The sequence below is a fragment of the Henckelia pumila genome, chromosome 2 (assembly GCF_033568475.1).
Source record: "Henckelia pumila isolate YLH828 chromosome 2, ASM3356847v2, whole genome shotgun sequence".
Lineage (NCBI taxonomy): Eukaryota > Viridiplantae > Streptophyta > Magnoliopsida > Lamiales > Gesneriaceae > Henckelia > Henckelia pumila.
In genome coordinates this window covers 190675029-190698428 of record NC_133121.1, presented here as the reverse complement: position 1 = coordinate 190698428, position 23400 = coordinate 190675029, and the positions used below count along the sequence as shown (strand labels likewise).

Below are 23400 nucleotides of genomic sequence, written 5' to 3'. Positions count from 1 at the left end.
CGACGTAAAAATTCTACAAGCTGTGCCTAGTCCGAAAGCTGAGCAGGACTTTGCCTTGGCTTTCACGCAAGTATGTTATTATTGTGTATGCCTTATCTTGCACCTAGAGCTGCTATTTATCCTTGCACTTTATCACAGGCCCTAGCTTGGGGAGGAGAAATCACAAGCTGAGCTTTCAAAGCCCGGGAGGAACATACCATGAATCAGGAGGCGTTTGTAGCTCAGATTTTTGAACTCACGCGGAAGACTCTTGAGATGAAGAAGGAACTTCTCAAGAGATAGGGTGGGCTGAGAAAAAAAAGAGTTCTTAGACTCTTCCAAATTCACCAACCTGGTGGCCATCAAAGCTGCTGCCTTCTTTGACGAAGGTTTCAAAGGATTCCTAGCTCAATTCCGAGCTAATGGTTATTCAAAGGCCGATCATCCCGCCACTTTCCTGGACTGTGTGAAGGCTTTAGAGGATATTCCTGATGAAGATGAGGTGACCCCGCAAACACTTGAAGGGCCCGACCAGGGACAAACCACCAAGCAGACCGATGATCCTACCCATTAGAAACTTCCCTCGTATTTGTTGATAAAAAACATGTTTCATTATGGACCCTGTGTGTTCGGATTTTGTTGTTTTGTTTTTAGCTTGGGTTTAAGACTTTGAATGCTTAAATTTTGAGTTTTTATTTAAGGCTCTATCCGGGTCCCTACTTGTCATACTTTGTTTAATTATTCTCAGTATTATACAATTCCTCGCACCTTAAAAAATAATATTGAATTCCAGGTCTGTGATCCTATCTAAAAATAGCTTGCCGAGCTAATAACTTCACGCAATCCCAGTGATGAACTCCCCACATGCAATCAAACATGCATGGCCCAAACTATAGATCGGGCATGTCCAATACCACTAGGCGCGCATAGACCCGAGTTGTGTCCTGATCTTGAAACTTTGAGGATAGTTATTTTTTCCCAGAAATAAATCATAAATGTTGCTCCATTGCAAAATTATAATTTTGCAATTTTGCTTGATGAAAAGCTTTTACTGGAATTTGATGTATGCTATTCCCGCTTGGATTTTATATTGCCACGGAGGTGGGTTTTAATGTGCCAAATTTGCCTGGACTTTTGATTACAACTTGGAGGTTTTTGAATGCCACTGAAGTGGTTTTTTGTGCCAGACCTGTCTGGGCTTTATGAGACCACTGAAGTGGGTTTTTTATGCCAGACCTTCCTGGGCTTTTATAAGACCACTGAAGCGGGTTTTTGATGCCAGAACTGTCACGCCCCGTGTCCGAGATGTGTCACCGGCGTTGTTTCAAATTTATAAACATTATAAAACAACAAGTCTCGTAGATACAGTATATGCCAAACTAGTCTTTTATTCATAAATAAAGGCCAAAATAACTTTTCTTACATCCCAACAGAGATTAGCCAAAAGTAAATAGTAAACACTAGTAGCACTTGCGGAAGCGTCCATTACACAAAATAATTCAAAGTACTAAAATACAACAAATCCAGAATATTCGAACGAAATCAGAAATCATTGTCTTATTGTTACCAACCCCAAAACATGTCCGGCTCTTTGTCATCTAAATCTTCTTCGACATCTGGGGAGAAAAAGTAAGGGGGATGAGTGTTTTGGAAAACACTCAGTAAGTGGGGGCCGATCGATCATATACATATATATTCATAAAATGATTATAACAGATTCAAATCATCTCATAGCATGTAATCGTTCATAACAAAATTATCATTTAATAACACTGCAAATCTTCTCATTACTTGTGGCTAACTGATCAGTCCCCTATATGTAATCCCTCTAAGGGGTGAGGTCATAGAACGGTTATTGTTACCGACCGCATCAGGGCAATAACATACATTGTTCGGAAATTTCCTTTCCACTCATAATGTGAATCTTAGCAGTGTCTCAAATAGTTTTAGGTTCATACATGTAAATCAGAATTCATAACAAGGGTTTAAACATATTATGACGATCGAAACTTTAAAGCATACGTAATAGTTTTAAAAGAAGCCCACTTACAGAGTTGTTCTTGAATCAAACTAACAGTCAAAGCTTGGGAAGCAAAACTCGAAAATTCAGCCTATTGAATTTTTGAATTCGAGGCAGCCTTCTAGGATAGATTCCTTAAGTGTTTTACTCCTCAAATCCTTGACCCTATCCTTCAAATTAAGGGAGAAACAATGGCAGAATTATTAACCTATATGATAACTAAATTCTCAAGGAATTAGGCAGGTAAAATAGATAACTTACTGAATCCAAGTGGCTCAACCGAGTAACAACTGTAGCAGAGAAACGCCTAGAACACTTCAAAAATCAGCAGCTATGATTCGAATTTTCAGCAGCCTTGAGGGAGGATTTCTGATGTGATTTCTGAGTATAACGAGTGAGCAGATGCAGAATGTGATAATAAGGGTGAAGGTTGATTTCTTGCACTTAATAAAAGGCTAAACTTCAGCCTTGATTTATTTTCTTTTGCCAAATTTTTGATCTGAATTCCATGTATCAGCCATTATCTTGGTATGGTAAGATTGCAGCTTCCAAGTAGGGGAATATTTCCAAATTGGTGTAGGCTTGGAAGCCAAGTTTCGATTTTCACATCCTTCCCTCCTTACAAAAAGTTTCATCCTCGAAACTTGAGCTAACTTGATCTTTAAAGAGATAGGGATACTTCTCATGTATCTTCTCTTTTGGTTTCCATGTAGCTTCTCTTTCAGTGTGATTTGACCATTGCACTTTGACATAAGTAATGGTCCTTTGCCTAAGGACTTGGTCCATGGTATCCATTATTCGGATAGGAACTTCCTCATACTTCAGTTTCTCAGTCAAGTTCCCATCAATCAAGAGTGGTTCAACTTCAAGGACATGGTTCGGATCTGGAATAAACTTCCTCAGTTGCGAGACATGGAACACATCATGTATCCTTGACATACTTGGTGGCAATGCTAGTCTATAAGCAAGCATACCCACCTTCTCCAAAATCTCAAAAGGTCCAACGTATCGAGGGTTCAGTTTTCCAGCTTTGATGAATCGGACGACTCCTTTCATTGGTGATACTTTCACATAATCTTTCTCACCAACTTGGAATTCCAGGGTTCTCCTTTTCATGTCAGCCCAACTCTTCTGTCGATCTTGTGTGGCTTTGAGTCTTTCCTTGATAACCACCACTTTTTCTACTGTTGTTTGGACAATTTCTGGTCCCGTAATAGACTTCTCTCCCACTTTATCCCAATATAGTGCTGATCGACATTTTCTTCCATACAGTGCCTCATATGGCGCCATCCCAATACTGCTGTGATAGCTGTTGTAGGCGAACTCAATTAAGGGTAAGTGTTCGGTCCAATTATTGCTAAAGTCTAGAGCACAAGCCCTTAACATATCCTCCAAAGTTTGAATTGTTCTCTCGGTTTGTCCGTCCGTTTGAGGGTGGTAGGCCGTACTGAGGGTGATCTTGGTTCCCATAGCCTCTTGGAAGCTTTCCCAAAAATGGGACACAAATATCGGGTCTCTGTCTGATAAGATGCTTGCTGGAACTCCATGAATTCTGACTATATTGTCCATGTATAACATAGCCAACTTATCCAAGTTGTAATTCATACGGACTGGTAGAAAGTGAGCAGACTTTGTGAGTCTATCGACAATTACCTAAATCCCATCATGGCTTTGCCTTGATTTTGGAAGCCCTACTACAAAGTCCATAGAAATGTGTTCCCATTTCCATTCGGGAATTTCCAAGTGTTGAAGTAATCCTCCAGGTCTTTGGTGTTTTGCTTTGACCTTTTGGCATACTTAACATCTAGAGACGAATTCGGCCATATCTCTTTTCATTCCGTTCCACCAGAAGTGCTTTTTCAAATCTCTATACATCTTTGTACTACCAGGGTGGATCGAGAATTTTGATTTATGTGCTCTAGACATCACTTCTTGAAGAATATTATCAATGTCTGGCACACACAATCGTTCTTTCATGCACAAGACTCCTTTCTCATCTGACTGAAGATCATTCGGCTTCCCTTCCTTGACTTGTTCTTTGAGTTTTGTCAATAAGGGATCTCGATCTTGGTTTAATTTGACTCTCTCTAAGACATGGTTGGATCGAGATTGATGCCAAGATCATTTTACTCATATCCTTTCGACTTAAAGCATCAGCCACTTTATTTGCCTTACCCGGATGGTAGCTAATGGTCAAGTCGTAATCCTTCAACAGCTCTATCCATGTCCTCTGCCTCATGTTTAATTCTTTCTGAGTGAACAAATACTTGAGGCTTTGATGGTCAGTGAAAATCTCACACTTGGAACCGTAGAGGTAGTGTCTCCAAATTTTTAGTGCGAACACTACGGCGGCCAATTTGAGGTCATGAGTTGGGTAGTTCTGCTCATATTGTTTTAATTGCCTTGAAGCATAAGCAATTACTCTTCCATCTTTCATGAGCACACATCCTAAACCTCCTTTAGATGTGTCACTATAAATGGCGAAGTCTTTGCCTTCTTCCGGTAGTATCAACACTGGGGTAGACGCAAGTCTCTTTTTCAGAGTCTCGAAGCTTTTCTCACAATCATCATTCCAGTTAAACTTAGAATTCTTTTGTGTGAGTTTGGTGAGAGGTATAGCTATAGAGGAGAATCCCTCAATAAACTTTCGATAATAACCGGCTAAACCCAAAAAGCTCCGAATCTTGGTCACTGTATTTGGTCTGGGCCAGTCAGAGATTGCTTCCACTTTCTTGGTATCCACAGACACGCCGGTCTCTGAGATGATATGTCCCAAGAACGTGACACTTTTGAGCCAGAATTCACATTTCTTGAATTTCGCGTACAACTCTCTTTCTCTAAGTGTCTGCAGGGTGAGACGGAGATGTTCCTTGTGGTCTTCCTCACTTGGTGAATACACAAGGATGTCATCGATAAACACCACCACAAATTTATCGAGAAAGGTTTTGAACACTCTATTCATGAGGTCCATAAATGCCGCTGGAGCATTTGTCAATCCGAAGGGCATTACTATGAACTCATAGTGTCCTTACCTTGTTCTAAACGCTGTCTTTGAGACGTCTTCAGCTTTGACCTTTAGCTGGTGGTACCCTGATCGAAGGTCAAGCTTGAAGAAAACCGTGGCTCCTTTGAGTTGATTGAAAAGATCATCGATTCTTGGAAGGGGGTATTTGTTCTTGATTGTGATCTTGTTCAATTCTCTATAGTCAATACACAATCTCATACTCCCATCTTTCTTCTTTACAAACAAGACAGGAGCTCCCCATGGAGAAGCACTTGGTCTGATTTGTTTCTTATCCAACAACTCTTGGAGTTGATCCTTTAACTCTTTAAGTTCAGCTGGTGCCATTCGATATGGCGCTTTAGAGATTGGTACAACATCGGGTACCAAATTAATTTCGAATTCTACTTCCTTATCGGGAACAGTTCCAGGTAATTCCTTAGGAAAGACATCTGAGAATTCTTGCACTACCGGAATATCTTCCAGTTTAAGTTCGGCTCTTTCTTTTACTTTGCTAATCATAGCTAGGTAAATTTTCTCACCGTTATTCATGGATTTCCATGCTTTGGAAGCAGATAAGAGGGATTTGTGTCCCTTGTCTTTGCCTTGAAAGACGACTTCCTTTTTGTTCGGCACCCGGAGCTTCACGTTCTTCTCTCTACAATCGACCAATGCATGGTTGTCGGCTAACCAACACATACCCAAAATTGCATCGAATTCAACCATATTGAGTTGAATCAAGCTGGCTTCGAAAGTATTCTTATTGATACATATATTGCAGTTTCGGTGAACCTTATGAGTCTCAATAGTTTTGCTAGTAGGAGTTGCTACTCTATAAGGTTTAACAAGCATTTAAGGTTCAAGCCTTAACTTTTTAGAGAATCTCTTGGATATAAAAGAATGCGTGGCACCGCAATCAAACAATACATAAGCAGAAAATTGATTGATCAGAATGGTATCTGCAACGACATTGTTTGCGTCATCAGCTTCCTCTTGAGTCATGGCAAACACCCGAGAATTGGGTTTGTTCTCTTTCGGCTTGCCTGGGGTGGCGCCAACATTTGATCCCATTCCCACCTTCTTAGGCTCGGGACAATCAGCAATGCGATGTTCCATCTTTCCATAGTAAAAGCAGGCACCAGAGGTTCTACGACATTCACCGGGGTGGCAAAAGTTGCATATGGGGCATAACTTAATTGCTGCGTCAATTGGAATCGAACCCTTGGATGGGCCACTAGATTGATTTGGCTTCTTGAATTCCTATCCACTTTGGTTGGTTGAGACCGAGAGGGATCTCTTATTTTTGTGCTCGTCCTCACGCCGCTGGATATCAGTCTCGGCTCTAATGGCTGCTCCCATTAGATCAACAAAAGTCGTGGCTTGATAAACTGCCAAGGCTGGCTGGATCCGACTGTTAAGTCCCTTCTTGTAACGGTGCATTTTCAGAGTGTCATCAACCATGACGGTTGGTACATAGGTTCCAAGGGAGTTGAACTTGGATGTGTACTCCATCGCCGACATCTCCGGGGTTTGGACAAAATTCTCAAACTCGTTCAACTTTTACAATTTGATTTCTACCGAGAAATACTGTTTCAGAAAAACATCCCGGAATTGTTGCCATGTAATCGGCCCTACTACCATCATTGCTGGTGAAATAGCCTCCCACCACTTTCTCGCTTTGTCCTCCAAGAATGGTGTCACTACATCGACCTTAACTCCTTATGGAATTTCAAGTAACCAAAGCTGAGTTTCCATGTTTTTGAGCCAGTTCTGACCTACTTCCGGATCAAAACTCCCATCGAAGGTTGGTGCCTTGTTTTTCCTAAGGGACTCATAGTGATACTTAGTCCCATGTTGAGCAGGAGGTGGCGGCGGTGGCGGATGAGTCCCGCCCAAACCTTGGAGGGTGGTAGCCACTATCGTAGCTATCGCCATCATATCTGCTTGGCTGAGATTGACTCTCGGTGGTGGAGGTGGAGGTGGATTCCCATTGTTATTGTTGTTATCTTCACGGTTGCGATTGTAACGGGGGTTGCGATCTCCAACTTTTCAGCTCGCTTTGTGAGGTTGAAGTTGACCTCGAAAATTTGTGAGATGGTAAGCTGAGCAGCTCTAACCTTCTCATTATTCTCCTCATCTTGCAAGTTTGCCCGAGTGAGATAAGAAACATAGCGCTTGATATCTTGGTCTTTTGTGCCAGACCTACCTGGGATTTTGATACCACCGATGTGGGTTTTTGATGCCACTGATGTGGACTTTGATATGCCAGACCTACCTGGGCTTTTATGAGAGCACTGAAGTGAGTTTTTGTGGTATGTTTCAAGTAATAATATGGTATTAAGAAAGAATGTTTCTCAAAAATAATAATAAAACATACTGACTTCTGACGACAGGACTGAATCTTGAAACATAATTAAAGACTGAATAAATAGGAAAAAAGACGACGAAATAGACGGAGGCCAGCTCAGTAACCCAAAAACAAACCTGAACTGAGCTATTAGGGGTAGTATCTTTTCAAGTGTTGAGCATTCCATGGTCTTTTCCCTTTCTTGCCTTGGTTGTCCTCCAAGTAATAAGCAGCCACTCCGGCCTTTCCTATCACCTTAAATAGCCCTTCATACTTGGCATCTAAATTTCCTCTTTCTCCTGGATGTTGTATCTTTCGCATCACCAAGTCTCCTTCGTGAAAAACCTTAGGATGCACTCTTTTATTATAGGCCCGGGTCATTCTTCTGCGATAAGCTGCAAGCCTTATTGCTGCTCGGGTCCTATTCTCTTCCAGCAAGTCCAGATCCATTGCCCGTAACTCTTGATTTTTGTCTCCACACGCCAATATCCGCGCACTTTCTTGCCCTATTTCAGCTGGAAGAACAGCCTCAGTGCCGTATACCATGCTGAAAGGTGTTTCGCCCGTCCCAGATCGGGCTGTAGTTCTGTATGACCATATTACTGATGAGAGCTCTTATACCCACTTACCCTTGGCTGTGTCCAATCGTGTTTTGAGAGCTTGAACTATTGTCTGGTTGGTAACTTCCACTTGTCCATTCCCTTGCGGGTATGCTACAGATGTGAAAACTTGCTCGATCTTCATCTCTTGACACCATGCTCGGACTTTAGCTCCACAGAACTATCTCCCATTGTCTGACACCAACCTGTGCGGGATCTCGAAACGGCACACTATATTTTTCCACAGAAAACTGAACACTTTTTTCTGTAATTTTAGCTAGAGGCATGACCTTTACCCATTTATAAAAATAATCGACTGCAACCAGCAAGAATTTCCTTTGCCCCGTGCTAACAGGGAATGAACCAACAATATCCATTCCCAACTGATCAAAACGACAGGCAGCCACAACTACCTTCATGTATTCTGCGGGTCTCCACTGTAGGTTAGCATGCCTCTGGCAATTATAACATGAATTAACCAGATCTGATTAGTCCTTTCGCATAGTGGGCCAAAAGAAAACAGCTAAAAGAGCTTTTTGAGCTAGGGCAAGACTGCCTAGGTGACTTCTGCAAGAACCTTCATGAATTTCCCGTAATACATAATTCGCCTCGTCGGGACCCAAAAACTTTAACGAAGGTTGAGAGAAAGATATTTTGAACAAAATTTGGTCGATCATGACGAAACAAAGTGCCCTTCTTTTTATCTTCTTAGCTTTCTTATTATCACTCGGTATTTATTTCTTGGTCAGATATTTATGTATATCATATCTCCAATCCGCTTCTGGTACTTGATCTATAATATCATCAAGAGTTTCAAGTTGAGACACGAGTTTCCGACCTGAGATAATAGGATAAGGCTGGTCGTTCAAGGCACTGGTCAGGCGAGCCAAATGGTCGGCCTTAATATTTTCAGCTCGAGGGATGATCTCCAAGTTCAGCTCGGTGAACCCTTCTTTGGCCTTGTCTAATGCTTTGGCATATTTCATCATCTTCTCATCTTTAGTCTCAAACTTTCCATTGCTTTGTTGAATGGCTAATTGGGAATTGGAATATAGAACAGCCTGGGAAATACCCAAATTCCGTGCGGCCTTTAGTCCAAGTAATAATGTCTTATATTCTGCTTCATTATTAGAGGCTCGGAAGTCCAAGCTAATGGAGATATTAGTTTCTTCACCCCAAGGCGATATGATAACAATTTCAGCCCCGATTCTTATTAGACATGATGACCCGTCTACAAAAATCCTCCATAGCTCTTCTTGATCTAATTGCACTGTCTCTGCCAAGAAGTCGGCTAGGGCTTGAGCTTTTATGGTTGTTCGGGGTTCAAATTTAATACCGTATTCACTCAACTCTGTAATCCACCTGACAAGTCTTTCCGACGCATTTGGGTTAGATGCAATTTTTTCCAAAGCACTATTAGTGAGCACGGTGATGGGATGTGAGAGAAAATAAGGCCTTAATTTCCTTGTTGTAATAACTAAAGCTAAGGCAAGCTTTTCTTGAGTTAAGTAATTGAGTTCGGCTCCCTTCAAGGCATGATTGACAAAGTAAACGGGTTGATGATTTATCCCTTCCTTCCTGACCAGGACCGAGCTGGCTGCTCGGGGAGTGACAGCCAAATAGAGGAATAGCTCTTTTCCCTTGAACAGGCTTATTCAGCACATGCAATTGCTTTAAATAAGCTTTTAAGTCATGAATTGTCTTTCATAGTGCTTTAAAGAAAGATAAGCTTTTATTTGCAGATCTACTTATAAACCGAGCTAACGCTGTAATTCTTCATGTTAATCTTTGTACCTCCTGTATATTTCGGAAAGAACTCATGGAGATGATAGCTTGGACTTTTTCAGGATTGGCTTCAATTCCCTTTTTTGTAACCATGTAACCCAGAAACTTGCCAGCCCAAACTCCAAAAGTGCACTTGTTAGGGTTTAACTTCATTTGATTATTTTTCAGCGTCTGAAAGGTTTGAGTTAGGTCGGTAATGAACTGGTCGGCAGTTCGGGTCTTGACCAGAATGTCATCCACATAGACTTCAATATTCTTTCCAATTTATTGTTTGAATACTTTATCCATCAATCTTTGATATGTAGTCTCAGCATTTTTAAGCCCAAATGGCATGACCACATTGCAGTAAGTTCTCGTTGATGTAACAAAACTCACCTTGTCCTTGTCTTCCTTCGCTAAAGGGATCTGATGATATCCTTGATAAGCATCCAAAAAGCTGAGTAATTCATTCCCTGCAGTTGAATCGACAAGATGATCGATTCTAGGTAGGGGTAGCAATCTTTAGGGCATGCTTTATTTAAATCTCAAAAATCTACACACATGCGCCATTTCTCCGTAGACTTTGGAACTAGGACTATGTCAGACAGCCAGGTCGGTAAGTGGATTTTCTCGATGTGTCCAGCCTTGAGTAACTCGTCTACTTGTTCCTTTATTACTGCATCCTTTTCGAGACCAAAGTGACGCTTCTTTTGAATAATAGGACGACAATATTTTATTACATTGAGCTTATGTTCTGCTATCTTTTAACGTACTCCTACCAGATCTGTAACTGACCACGCAAAAACATCTTTATTTTTTTTCCAAGCATTTCAATAAAGGTTTCTTCAATTGTGCTTCAAGGGTGCGAGCAACCTTTACCATCCCAGAAGGAGGAAAGATCATGATTTCCTCAATTTCTTCTTCAACAGTGACAAATGTGTCTTCTATCAAGTTGACTTGTTCCATACCAGGGAGTCCAGGTCGGTCAATATTATCAGTCCTGGCCATTTTTTGTTCTATTCTGACCTCTTCCACATAGCACTTTCGGGCAATAACTTGATCACCTTGTACTTCGGCGACCTCATTACCCACCGGGAACTTTATTTTCTGATGCAGAGCTGATGCTACAACCATGAAAGTGGTCATGGCTGGTCTTACTAGTATGACATTATAGGCCGATGAGGCATCGACTATAATGAAACTCTAATTAGAACAAATATGTAGAACGAGACTCAGGAGATTAATTTGACAATCTATTTAACAAAATTTATTTAGTAATTGTATCAGAACATTTTATTAATAATTATCCGAATATTATATGTTTTAAGTTAAATATTTATTTTTATTTATAAATATAAGTTTCTAAATAGTATATTTAATAAAATAATCACATTTTTTTTATAATTCGGGATTTTTTCTCCCTATTCGACGGGATCCCGAATCGAATAGTCGGGTCCCGAAATGTTTCGGGTACGGGATCATGAGAAAAAAAAGTTTTCCGATTCTTTTCGGGACGAGAATTGGGTAGGGGGTTTACGGAACGGGTCCCGACCATATTCCACCCCTATATTCATCCCCTCTGCATTGTTTCTAACGGTTTTGTCTATGCTACCCCATTCGGATAGTGCCTGAATGGGGATCCAACGGTCCATGTTTTTTTGGACTTGATATGATCTCATTAAAAATGAGATCAAATCAAATCCAAAAAAATATGGGTCATTGAATGCAGCATATGGGCAGTGCCCATGTGCTAGCATAGACATAGCCATTCCTAACACAATGCTTCGATTCTTATATTCCAAGCTCCAGGTCGTTGTTTCTAGTATCCAGCAATTCTTCGGATACTATTATAAAACATGAAGTGACTTTTAATTTTTCTTACATTTTCAGTTATATATACTCCCTCCGTCCCAATTATATTGTGCACGTTTTCTTTTTTGTTTGTCCCAAATATATAGTCATACACCATATTTAGTAATACTTTTTTACATTTCTTTACTAATATACCCCTATTAACTACATCTTGAAAATTATGCAATCAGTTTTTTAATACATTAAATAAGGATAAAATAGAAACTTTATATAAAATTTACTTTTCGAATAATTTTTTTTTAATTTGTGTGAAAACTAAAACACGTGTGTGTTATTTTGGACGCACGCATGGTTTGACTGTGGAATTGAATGGTGGAGCTGGAATTTTATTCAATCAAGACAGCCATCCCAATTCCGACCAATAATTCTCCTCCAATATGTCCTAATTTTATGACGCCATTAACCCATTTAGTCCGCCACAGCCCCGCCACTCCTCCTCTTTCCACGTTCCAACGCAGCCGCCACCCAAGATCCCTCCGCCTCTCCCTTAATCTTCACAAGATGGCTGATCAATCCACCACCCACGATAACAAAGTCAAAGAGGAAAAGGAGGAGAAGCCAACCATCTCCGTTCCGCCGCCGCCGGAGAAGCCGTTGCCCGGGGATTGCTGCGGCAGTGGCTGTGTGAGGTGCGTGTGGGACATTTATTATGAGGAGCTTGATGAATATCAGAGACTTTATAACAATACTCATCCTAAATCTTCTTGAAATTAAGAATCAGATTATCTGAAATTGTTTGTCTGTGTGTATATTACCTTGCTTCTACTTCTAAACTAGTGGAGGATGCAGCCGATTTTTGGGATCATTTGTTTATTTATTGTACTCTTACCATTGGTTTGATGATATCAAACACTTCATTTAAATGCTTGTAGTAAATATTCTTGAAATTTAGAATAAGATTATGCAAGCTCAGTAGCAGAATGTGTGTCTCTGTTACTCTGGTTCTTCTACTTTTCTGCAATGGGTTATGCAATCGAATCTCGAGATGGTTTATGAATTTATCTTACTGCCACCACCTTCTTGTTGAAGGGTAGGATCCATTGGATTGATGAATATCAAAAGCTTCAGTCATCTTTAGGCATTTTCGAGCAATTTAAACAAAGCAAATATTCATCATATGGCTTAAAACGTAAGTGCTGTTTCCCGGATTTAGGATAAAATTATGCAAAATGGTTTATGGTATAAAGTGTTTCTGTATTTGTATGTTATGCTGCTTCTGTTTCTGTCAATTGGAGGATGCAATTGATTTTCATGGCTGTTTATCAATTTATTTTAGTGTTACCAAGTTGGTGTAGAAGGGTAGGATACGTTGGTGGTGATGGTTTTGGTTTATTTTGCTTTGGTTTCAGTCATCTTTAGGCATTTCAGTTAACTTAAACAAGTCAAATATCCATCATATGGTGTAAAGTTTCGGTTTTAAGATTAGTCACTATATCAACATGTAGAGTTTCAGTAAGTTGCAAGACACCCTTTGGGATTTATGGGTTTATTAAAATTCGGAATATTTCAGCGAGCAGAATTCATTTAAGGGGCACAGTGGAAGAACTCGCCCTCCCGTTTTTATTTGGAGATTTGTTTGTTGAATACATTTGAGGTGCTGCCATATCAATAACTAAGTGTTGAGGGCTTCACAAGAATTGACTCTACTGGAGCTTCACTCATAGGATCTTCGAATCACGCTCATGAATGATGTCCCCTTCCAAATTCTGCTCCACCATTCCTTTAAGCATCATCCTTCTTCTTGACAATCACAGATCTTGGTTGCTGCTAACCTTGATGACTCACTTGAACCACCAACTTTTGGCATATTTAAGAAGCAACTGATGTCAGTCAATGAAATATGAGACGATGTCCACACGAGCCACCCCTCAATGGTGAGTGAAAATTTTAAATTGCGCAATCCATCACTCACATGTTTCGTAAGAGCAACCTTGCCAGGAACTAACCTGGGAAAAACCCAACGAAACAACTCCCCAAGCACTAGCATTATTGCCTTAGTACCTATAGAGATTTTATCCGAACTTTTGTAGAGCAGTTAGATGGTGTATATCTATTTAGGACCATGATTAGAAGCAACCAAACTCATGTAGGGACTCTTGACAATGGGAGGGTCCATAGAAGCATCGTTACCATTAAAAAGGAAAATGGCTTAGGAGACATAGGAGCACTCGCAAAAGCATGATCGGATTCACGCAGAGAGAGATATACACTAAAGGGAGAAAATGCTATGAAAAGCAGGGCCGAAGCAGAACAAAAATCTCAGTTGCAGAAGCACTAACCCCAGAAGAACAGGAATCCCACACAAACCAGCAAACCCATAATTTCTCAGAAAGTGGGATATGCAAATAAATCTAAGATAAACCAAGTGAAACCAGGAAATAAGGGTTAGTCTATGCTACACCGGGAGTGTTTCTTTCCCTATTTCAATACCATTAGATCACGTGAGACCCATATATTTTTATGAAAATTGACATATGTCTTGATGATCCAATAGTTGATATTTGACCACATCATGGGGGAGAAGTACTCCAGGTGTAGCATAGAATAATCCGTTATTTATTTATGGGATCAAGAAGCTACAAGAGAAAAAGTGTTTTTTTTTTAAAAAAATAAAAAATGCTTTTATTGTTTTTCACACGTTTGTATAGACTAGTAAAAAGCACGTGCATCGCACGTGAGTACGTATAATCTATTTATAATTTGTGGGTCATTTTACTTAAAGTTGTAATCATTTTCTTTAGAATTTATTCTTGAAATTAAAATCCACCTCCTAATATATATCATAATATTTTAGTTTGAAAAAATGGGTCAATATTTCCTACAAATATAGACGTTACCTAAATTATGAAATTTAGTCCTAATATGATGTATGATGATGTTCTCTATCCGTATATTTTTTAAAACATATCTTTTATAGCTGTAAATCTTGATTAAACTTTTGTAGTTCTTTTATGGAATGCAAAAATCATGTGCATTATTTTAAGCTACTAAAAAATTTTAGAATTTAATTTTAAAATTTATTATTAATTGTGTATCTCATATATATTTTCTCATAATTTTTTTTGAATAATTTTAGTCATTAAAAAAATACTAAACACGTCAATTTTAAGACTGATTACAATTTCATTATCACTTATATATCTTCATAAATTGCATACCATGAATAAATTTTCTTGAAAACAAATTAAATTAAATCGTCCTGTTAAGTAACGATGGTAGTCGATGGAAAAATAAATAAAATACCATTTTTTAAAGCTTAGAAGACTAATTATAGCACTAATTTATGGTTTTTACCCACATTCTTCAAGAAATTATTAGAAGTCAATTCTTTCAAGTAAAAGACGTCCATGACAACTACAAAATAAATATGAATTAGATGTCGAGGTAAGAATAATTGTGGGAGTAGGAAATATTGTAAATTATATATAGATGTGAAATATATATTTAATTATGTTGTAGTTATGAGAGTTTAATATAGACCATTAATCATTCAATTAATTTTAATTCAAATAAAAGTAGAAATAGTTATCCTAAATTTGGTTTTATTTGATAATTGTTTTTACTATTAAAATATCATTTCTTCTTCGTTTTATGGTTATTGTTATTTGTTACGCCTTAAACGCATACAAATCTCGTGTAATGAGATTAATGTTTTTAATGCATTAACAAATCTCGTGTAATGAGATTAATATTTTTAATGCATTAACAAATCTCAAATTAATATGTTTTGATGATTACAAAATCGGTTAATCGTTACTAACAGTTTAAAGTGAAAAATTTGCAGATAATAATACTTTTGAGTATGAACAATATTGAAAGCAAGAACCGATAATCAAAAATTGGAGATAAAAATTTTAAAGGTTCGAATCTTCCCAGGTTCGGATGGTCCGAAGATGGTTCGGACGAACCGAAGATTTTTCTGAATTAAATAAAGATCGGAGGATCAGATCGGAGGCCGCAAAAGACTAGTTCGGACGGTCCGAAGACAGTTCGGACGCCCCGAAGAATTTCCTGGAAATTAAAATGTTTCGGAGGCACTCTCGGTTCAACAATATTTATCTCAATTATGTGTACTAGCTGTGCTCGATCTCGCACTCACATGTTCTGAAAGATGAGTGGAATTAGAGTAATGATAGTCCACAAAGATGAGAAAACATCATATTAAACAAGTTGAAAGTTTGAATTTTGGAAAATATACCCCTATTGTATACATTGGATGGCAATGGACATCCACAAATGATGCTCTCATTGGGTCATGATCAATGTCTTCATCCTATAACTTAGACAAGAGTGGGGCAAGACACATTACTAGACAAACACTTGAGTGATGGTTCTACCAATCTCTAGGAATTGAAAACTCCTCTCCACTTATCTCATGCAGTGTATTATAGGATATTGGTGCATGTTAACATGGACATGTCTTCTTGTTCCGCAAATCAAAAATAATATTCTGCATAAGTCTGAGATTGTTCTTAGCTAATACATGATATTTTGATCCAAAGCCACTTTCACTAGGAAAGTGTGATCCTCATGGCCCACAATGTTTGTCCTACAATCTAAAGAATTCGAATACATCTAATCACGTAATTGTAAATATTGAGCAATGAATAATATTGTTACACATGATCTCATTGAATAATGAAAAAGATGTATTCTCTTATATATTTGCCAAAATAGTACACATGACATAAGATGACCAATACTCAAGTAATTGAATGATGATTCCGAGATTGTTCCAAATTAATTTTGATTTATTCCAAATTCGAAAGAATTCGAATCTAATTTATTTTAGTTGGTTGACATGTTCTTCTTAGTAAGATTACTCGAATATATATATTTACATATTCCATCATAAAATTTATATATATATATTCGATCATAAAATTTTTTACTTGGTTGACAAATTCAATCTTAGCAAAACAATTTATCAACCTAGAAAGACGAATAACTATGCTAAATTATACAAATTATGTACTATTATTTTTAATTTTTGTATAAAAAATACAGAACACACAAAAAATTGATTTAACTGAAGCTTAAATAACAGATTGAATCACCTTGAGTTTACAACATGTCTTCCTACTAATTAATTATTGTCATACTTACATCAACCCCAAAAACATAACCATACAATAAAAATAACTAAAAATTATTTTCCAGCGATCCATGTTCAACAGATAATATAGTTATTTCTTCAGATAACATACTCGCAGCAACACAAGTTCGATTAATGTCCATCTTCACCGTCTTTTTATTTGTCCTCATTTCTTCTGTGTCACGTGTTACTCCAATAAACTCACAAAATTCATTAACAAACAGATTCAAAAAAAATTCAAGAACCAAAATAAAGTGTAAGAAAAATTGGATTTACCATAATCACTTAATCATTTCAAATGAATAATTATTCCAATGAAGCAACCAACAATATAAACAGAAATAATATAACAAATTCAAGAACAAAAACATAAAAATAGAGATAAACACATGAAAATAAATAACTAAAAAAAATTTATGAACCTTAAAATACAATTGAAGGATTTAGAGTAAAAAATCCACTGTGACAACCAAATAAATAAATGAGTATGTTTTTATCAAATTAAATAATAAAATTCTCGCAATTGTCGATAACAAAATTAAATTCAAGCATTTAAAACAAAATTTACGAACTTCTGCATAATCATTCAACAATTTCGAACAATTAATCAAAGGAAACAAATAAATAATTTAAACAAGAAAGTGACCACAATCAACACTAGAACGCTACAAATTTGGGACAAAGGGACCACAATCGATGGAAAAGTCTATGCCACCCCAAGGGCACTGCCCTTGGGGTAGGCGTGACAAAGTATGATTGGTTAAAATTAGTGGGCCCCACATGGGACCCACTAATTTTAATCAATCACGGATTGCCACGCCACCCCAAGGGCAGTTCCCTTGGGGTAGCATAGACTTCCCCACAATCGAGAATTACAAAAAAAAAAAAAAAAACACCAAAAATCAACACCAAAATGCAGAAATCTTCAAATATTTGCGAAAAAATGATATTTAATCGATTTCCAAGATGAAAACATATTTTGACAAAAAAAACCTTCAAACTTTTTCTGGGTTTCATATCCGTCTTCACCTACGACCATTTATAGATTCTATTCTCAACTCAATCAATAAAAAGCATAACATTCAATACAATAAGACTAAAAAATGAAGATCGGAGTTTTATTCATAACACAATCCACAACAACAAAAATAATAACATGATCAAACTGTTGGAAAACGGTGTTCAGATCAATTAAGAATTGATACCCGGTGCAGCGGAAGTTTTAAAATTTTATATGGAACGATTCCATAATATGGGTATCAAAACTTTACAATTAAATTGTGCGTGTAAAAATTAAATAACAATTAAATTTTTACCTTGAATCTCGAAACGAGATTATGGACACCAACAGATAACTCTGCTCTTGTTGTATATCCCTGGAACTGATGACCGAACAATTCTTCAATCAGGTCCACGAACAGAAGTTTAATCCCTCTTATAGATTGCACTAGAAAATCTATCAGAAGTTTCTACGAAGAGAATTAACGAATTTGATCCGTTAAACCAGACTGCAAATTCGAAATTCACAGGCTGGAATTTTCGAGCAGAGAGAGGGGAAGGGGGCGGCGGCCACTAGAGAGAAAACAGTTAGGGTTTTCGAAAATTTTGTGACCTCTGTTATCTAATTTCTGTACTGCAATAACTTATTTATAATGTGGGCTGCTAACAGCTTAGGGCCCATTAGTCATAAGTTCAAGCCTGACAAGCAAAGCCCGCATGTTCAGAAATTAATATAAAATTCATCGTGACTCAGATTGATAAACCAATTTCACCAATGTGCACAGAAACCATTTCTGCATCTTTTAAAGTCAAGATAAATTTTCTGAATCCAAATTCAGTGATTTCCAAAAATGCCCATCTCTATGTCATTTTAGGAAATCTTACTCCCTCTACTCTTAAATAAGAAGTCCCACTTCTTTATTCACTAAATTTAACTATTTAAATTTAATTATCTCAACGGGGATTAAAAAATCCATTACTTGTGTGACCCTCAATGGTTCAGGGATACAGCTAGCCGTGGGCTCACAACTCCTTATGACTCGGAACAACAATTTTCGACTTGCCCATCGAATCATGGTAAGAGCGCCTAGCAACATCGCCCCATGATTCCCTAGGTATCACTGATAGTGCCTGCAAGAACCAATAGATTTTGGTTAGCGTACAGTACGGTCCCTTCATCCAAATATCCCGATCGAATCAACAACTATTGGTAAATCGAGAGTCGTTCGAGATTTGATAACTATGCAATGCATCTTGAAGATCAAATAGTGACATCGCATGTGCTACTAAGAAACCATTTCTTAAAATACATCATGTACTCTGGCCAGAGATTCGTCACACTAATATCTCCTCAGATTGCATAGGATATCCACACTAGCAAGTATGTGGTGAATCCTTGACAACAAAGCATCGACTCCTATATGTGTCGTAACTGTACCCAATCCCGACACCTGATGACCCCAATAGAGTCGGTAAACGAGTCAAAGTACAGTACTAGCATATAGAGTCTCAATGATGTTTCAAGTAGTAAGGACTAATGGTGTACAACCAAAACCGCGGACTTTATCCACTCGATAAATAATAACCACTTGGAAAGTCCGGATAGGGTAGTTCGATCATTCATCGTATGAATATCCATTTGCATGCTTTGAACATCTCTATGTTCCATACCAATGAAACGTGGTACTCGGCATCGCAAATGCTAGTCTCAATCTCGAGCGATCCTTATCCTTATTAACGGATGACTCAATCGACTAGGAACTGTTTAGAATATACAGTGACTATAAGATGTGTTTCATGATAGCCATCCCCATGTGCCACCACATCTTACATACACTATAGTATATTCAAGGTCTTCATCTAAACATCTTATAGTATGTCACAACATAATAATATGATAAAAGATAAAGTAAATGTCATTATAAAAGTGTAAATTATATTAAACAAAAGATTGTTTATACATAGAGTCATAAAAGCTCTTAGCCACAAGTTGGCTCACCGGGCACCCACTCTTTCAATCTCCCACTTGCCCTAAAGCCAACTAGTCATACTACGTAGTCCCATTGCTTCGCGATGTTTGTCAAATAATGGTCCTGGCAAGGGCTTAGTAAGTGGATCAGCGATATTGTCTGCAGAGGCCACTCTCTCGACAGTGATGTCTCCTCTTTCCACGATCTCCCGGATGATGTGGTATTTCCTCAGTACGTGTTTGGATCTTTGATGAGACCTTGGTTCCTTTGCCTGAGCAACGGCACCCGTGTTGTCACAGTACACCAGGACTGGACCAACAACTTCAGGAATAACGCCCAACTCTTGGACGAAATTCCTCATCCAAACGGCCTCTTTAGCAGCAGCTGATGCCGCAATATATTCTGCCTCAGTGGTGGAATCCGTTGTGGTGTCCTGCTTGGAACTCTTCCAAGAGACAGCACCGCCATTGAGCATGAACACAAATCCAGAGGTTGACTTCGAGTCATCCACGTCACTTTGGAAGCTAGAGTCGGTATAGCCTTCCAATTTCAATTCTCTTCCTCTATATACCATGAACATATTCTTAGTCCTTCGTAAGTACTTAAGAATGTCCTTCACGGCTTTCCAATGCATTTGACCGGGATTGGCTTGATATCTGCTCGTGACACTCAGAGCAAATGCTACATCCGGTCTGGTAGATATCATCCCATACATGATACTACCTATGGCTGACGCATATGGTACATGTATCATTTTCTCTATCTCTTCATCAGTCTTGGGACACATGGACTTGGATAGAGAAACTCCATGACACATAGGTAGATGTCCTCTCTTGGACCCATCCATTGAAAACCTTTTCAATATGGTTTCGATGTAGGTTGCTTGAGTGAGTCCTATCATTCTCTTAGATCTATCTCTATAGATCTGAATTCCTAGAATATAGGATGCCTCACCTAAATCCTTCATCGAGAATCTACCTGATAACCATATCTTTGTTGACTGCAACATCCCTACATCATTCCCAATGAGTAGGATGTCATCAACATAAAGTACTAAGAATGTCACAGCATCCTTAATTACTTTCTTGTACACGCATGATTCCTCCGGGTTCTTGATGAAACCAAAATCCTTTATTGTTTCATCAAATTTCTGGTTCCAACTTCTTGATGCTTGTTTGAGACCATAGATCGATCTCTGAAGCTTGCATACCTTATGCTCGCTTCCCATGGATGTGTATCCCTCAGGCTGCGTCATATAGATCTCTTCCTTAATGTTTCCATTAAGAAATGCAGTCTTCACATCCATTTGCCATATCTCATAGTCATACCAAGCAGCTATGGCAATAAGGATTCTTATGGACTTGAACATTGCAACTGGTGAAAAAGTTTCATCATAGTCAACTCCTTGTCTTTGAGTATAACCTTTCGCCACCAATCGTGCCTTGTAGGTCAATGCCTTACCATCAGGCCCAAGCTTTCTCTTGTAGATCCATTTACACCCTATTGGAACAATTCCATCGGGAGGATCTACTAAAGACCAAACTTGGTTTGTATGCATCGAATCTATTTCCGACTGCATAGCTTCAAGCCATAAATTTGAATCCGCATCAGAAATTGCTTCCTTGAAGTTTCTTGGATCACATCCAACGTCGGGTTCATCTTGATCCCCTTCAAGAAGAAGACCATATCGAATAGGAGGTCTAGAAGTCCTTTCGGATCTTCTAGTAATAGGCGTGTCAATCATTGGTTCCTGAGGTGTAGGATCATTATTTTGTATCTCGGGTTCTTCTCGAATTTCTTCGAGTTCCATCATCTTGCCTTTCTTATCCAATAAGAACTCCTTCTCCAAGAAGGTGGCATTCCTTGAAACAAACACTTTTGTTTCATTAGGATGATAGAAATAATATCCGATTGAATTCTTCGGATACCCTACAAAATAACATAAGGTGGATCGACTATCCAACTTATCTCCCACTGTCTGCTTCACGTAAGCAGGACATCCCCAAATCCTTAAGTACGAATACTTAGGAGCTTTGCCATTCCATAACTCGTATCGTGTTTTATCCACTGCTTTGGTGTGGACGTTGTTCAACAACAACACCGCCATTTCAAGCGCGTATCCCAAAAATGAAGGTGGAAGCTCAGTGAAGCTCATCATGGATCGAATCATGTCCAACAAGGTTCTATTACGACGCTCCAAAACACCATTCAGCTGTGGTGTCATAGGAGGAGTCCACTGAGAGAGAATCCCATTCTCTTTTAAATAGTCCAAAAACTCGGCACTTAAGTATTCTCCACCACGATCCGATCGAAGTGCCTTAATACTTTTGCCTAGTTTGTTTTCTACTTCAGCCTTGAATTCTTTAAACTTTTCAAATGCTTCAGACTTATATTTCATTAAATATAAATACCCATACCTTGAATAATCATCAGTAAAGGTAATGAAGTAGGTGTGGCCAAATTGAGTACCAATTCTAAATGGACCACAAACATCTGTATGGATCAAATCCAACAGATTTTGACTATGCTCAGGTTTCCCCATTAAAAGGAGATTTAGGCATTTTTCCTTTCAGGCAGGACTCACAAGTAGGTAGAGAGTTAATATCAGACATATCAAACATGCCCTCTCCCACTAGCTTGTTCATCCTCCTTGAGGAAATATGACCTAGCCTAGCATGCCAAAGGTGTGCCGGGTTTTGACTATCGATTTTCCTTTTGTTCGTTGTTACCGGTTTATCAACATAATTTATTGGAACGTTTTTTAATTTTAAGTTATATAGATCGTTTTCAAGTTGTCCATTTCCAATCAAACATTCATTCTTGTAAATATTGCAAATCTCATTCACAAAATTGCAAGAAAAACCATCTCTATCAAGCATAGAAACAGAAATAATGTTTTTAATCAAATCTGGAACAAATAAAACATCTCTCAAAAGTAACTTAAAATCGTTCTGCAAAATTAAATAAACATCTCCCACAGCTTTGGCTTCAACTCTAGAACCATTTCCGAGCCTCAGCTGGGTCTCACCCATTCTAAGCTTGCGACTTCTTGTCATCACCTGCAAATCATTGTAAATGTGAGATCCACATCCGGTATCCAATACCCAAGAAGTAGTATTAAGTGAAACATTTATTTCAATATAAAACATACCCTTCGCAGTTCGCAACTGCTCTAGATATTCCTTGCAGTTACGTTTCCAATGACCGGGTTTCTTGCAGTGATGGCAAACATCCTTGGACTTTTTCATGTTTGAAGCCTTTGTCTTGTTCTTCTTCTCGGGTCCGGTTTTCTTGGATGGGGCAGAACGTTTCTTACCCTTTGAACTTGGCTCCTTCTTAGCTGAAGAAGAGGAGCCCACCAAGAGAACTGGTTTATCCTTCTTTAAAGTGGCTTCATATGTTACAAGCATATTGACCATCTCTTCAAGGGAGGCCTCTATCTTGTTCATATTGAAATTCACCACAAAACCGTCAAACGATGAAGGAAGAGAGAGAAGTAATAAGTCCACATTGAGTTCATGCTCCAATACCAAATCAAGCGTTACCAACTTCTGAATGAGCCAAATCACGCATACCCCATGATCACGGAGCGAAGTCCCTTCACGCATGCGACACGTCATTAACTCTTTTACAGTAACGAACCTTTCAGCTCTCGATTGAGCCCCAAAAAGTTCCTTGAGTTGTACGTGAATGTCAGCAGCATTCACGGTATCCTCAAATCGCCTCTGGAGTTCATCAGACATCGAAGCTTGCA

At 38.5% G+C, this 23400-nt stretch overlaps 2 protein-coding genes across 5 annotated transcripts; one reads left to right on the top strand and one right to left on the bottom strand.

The window, feature by feature from the left end:
* Nucleotides 1-8113: 8113 nt before the first annotated feature.
* LOC140879245 (uncharacterized) lies at nt 8114-10856 on the bottom strand. The gene is made up of 5 exons (XM_073282921.1): nt 10590-10856; nt 10011-10136; nt 9741-9902; nt 8735-9586; nt 8114-8401 (listed from the first exon to the last, which is right to left on the bottom strand). The coding sequence occupies exons 1-5, from the start codon at nt 10854-10856 to the stop codon at nt 8114-8116; spliced, it is 1695 nt and encodes a 564-aa protein (XP_073139022.1).
* A 1050-nt stretch (nt 10857-11906) lies between these two features.
* LOC140883021 (uncharacterized) lies at nt 11907-16268 on the top strand. Of its 4 annotated transcripts, none has more exons than XM_073289314.1 (3): nt 11907-12211; nt 12617-12711; nt 15367-16268. In XM_073289314.1, exons 1-3 carry the CDS (start codon nt 11973-11975, stop codon nt 15396-15398), a joined length of 366 nt encoding a protein of 121 aa, XP_073145415.1. In that variant the 5' UTR covers nt 11907-11972; the 3' UTR covers nt 15399-16268. The 4 variants fall into 4 exon arrangements, 3 of the variants coding, with proteins under 3 accessions (XP_073145415.1, XP_073145414.1, XP_073145416.1); XM_073289313.1 differs by lacking the exon at nt 15367-16268 and adding an exon at nt 13093-15112; XM_073289315.1 differs by lacking the exon at nt 12617-12711 and having other exon boundaries at nt 15367-16267.
* The last annotated feature ends 7132 nt before the right edge of the window (nt 16269-23400 follow it).

Coding starts and splice junctions, on each gene's coding strand:
- LOC140879245 (XM_073282921.1), bottom strand. CDS start 10,856: ATGACCACTTTCATGGTTGTAGCATCAGCTCTGCATCAGAAAATAAAG. Junction 10,137..10,589: donor TCTTTCCTCCTTCTGGGATG/GTAAAGGTTGCT, acceptor GGATATCATCAG/ATCCCTTTAGCGAAGGAAGA. Junction 8,402..8,734: donor TTGATGATATTATAGATCAA/GTACCAGAAGCG, acceptor TATAATTGCCAG/AGGCATGCTAACCTACAGTG.
- LOC140883021 (XM_073289313.1), top strand. CDS start 11,973: ATGACGCCATTAACCCATTTAGTCCGCCACAGCCCCGCCACTCCTCCT. Junction 12,212..12,616: donor TGCGGCAGTGGCTGTGTGAG/GTGCGTGTGGGA, acceptor GTTGAAGGGTAG/GATCCATTGGATTGATGAAT. Junction 12,712..13,092: donor TTCATCATATGGCTTAAAAC/GTAAGTGCTGTT, acceptor GGAATATTTCAG/CGAGCAGAATTCATTTAAGG.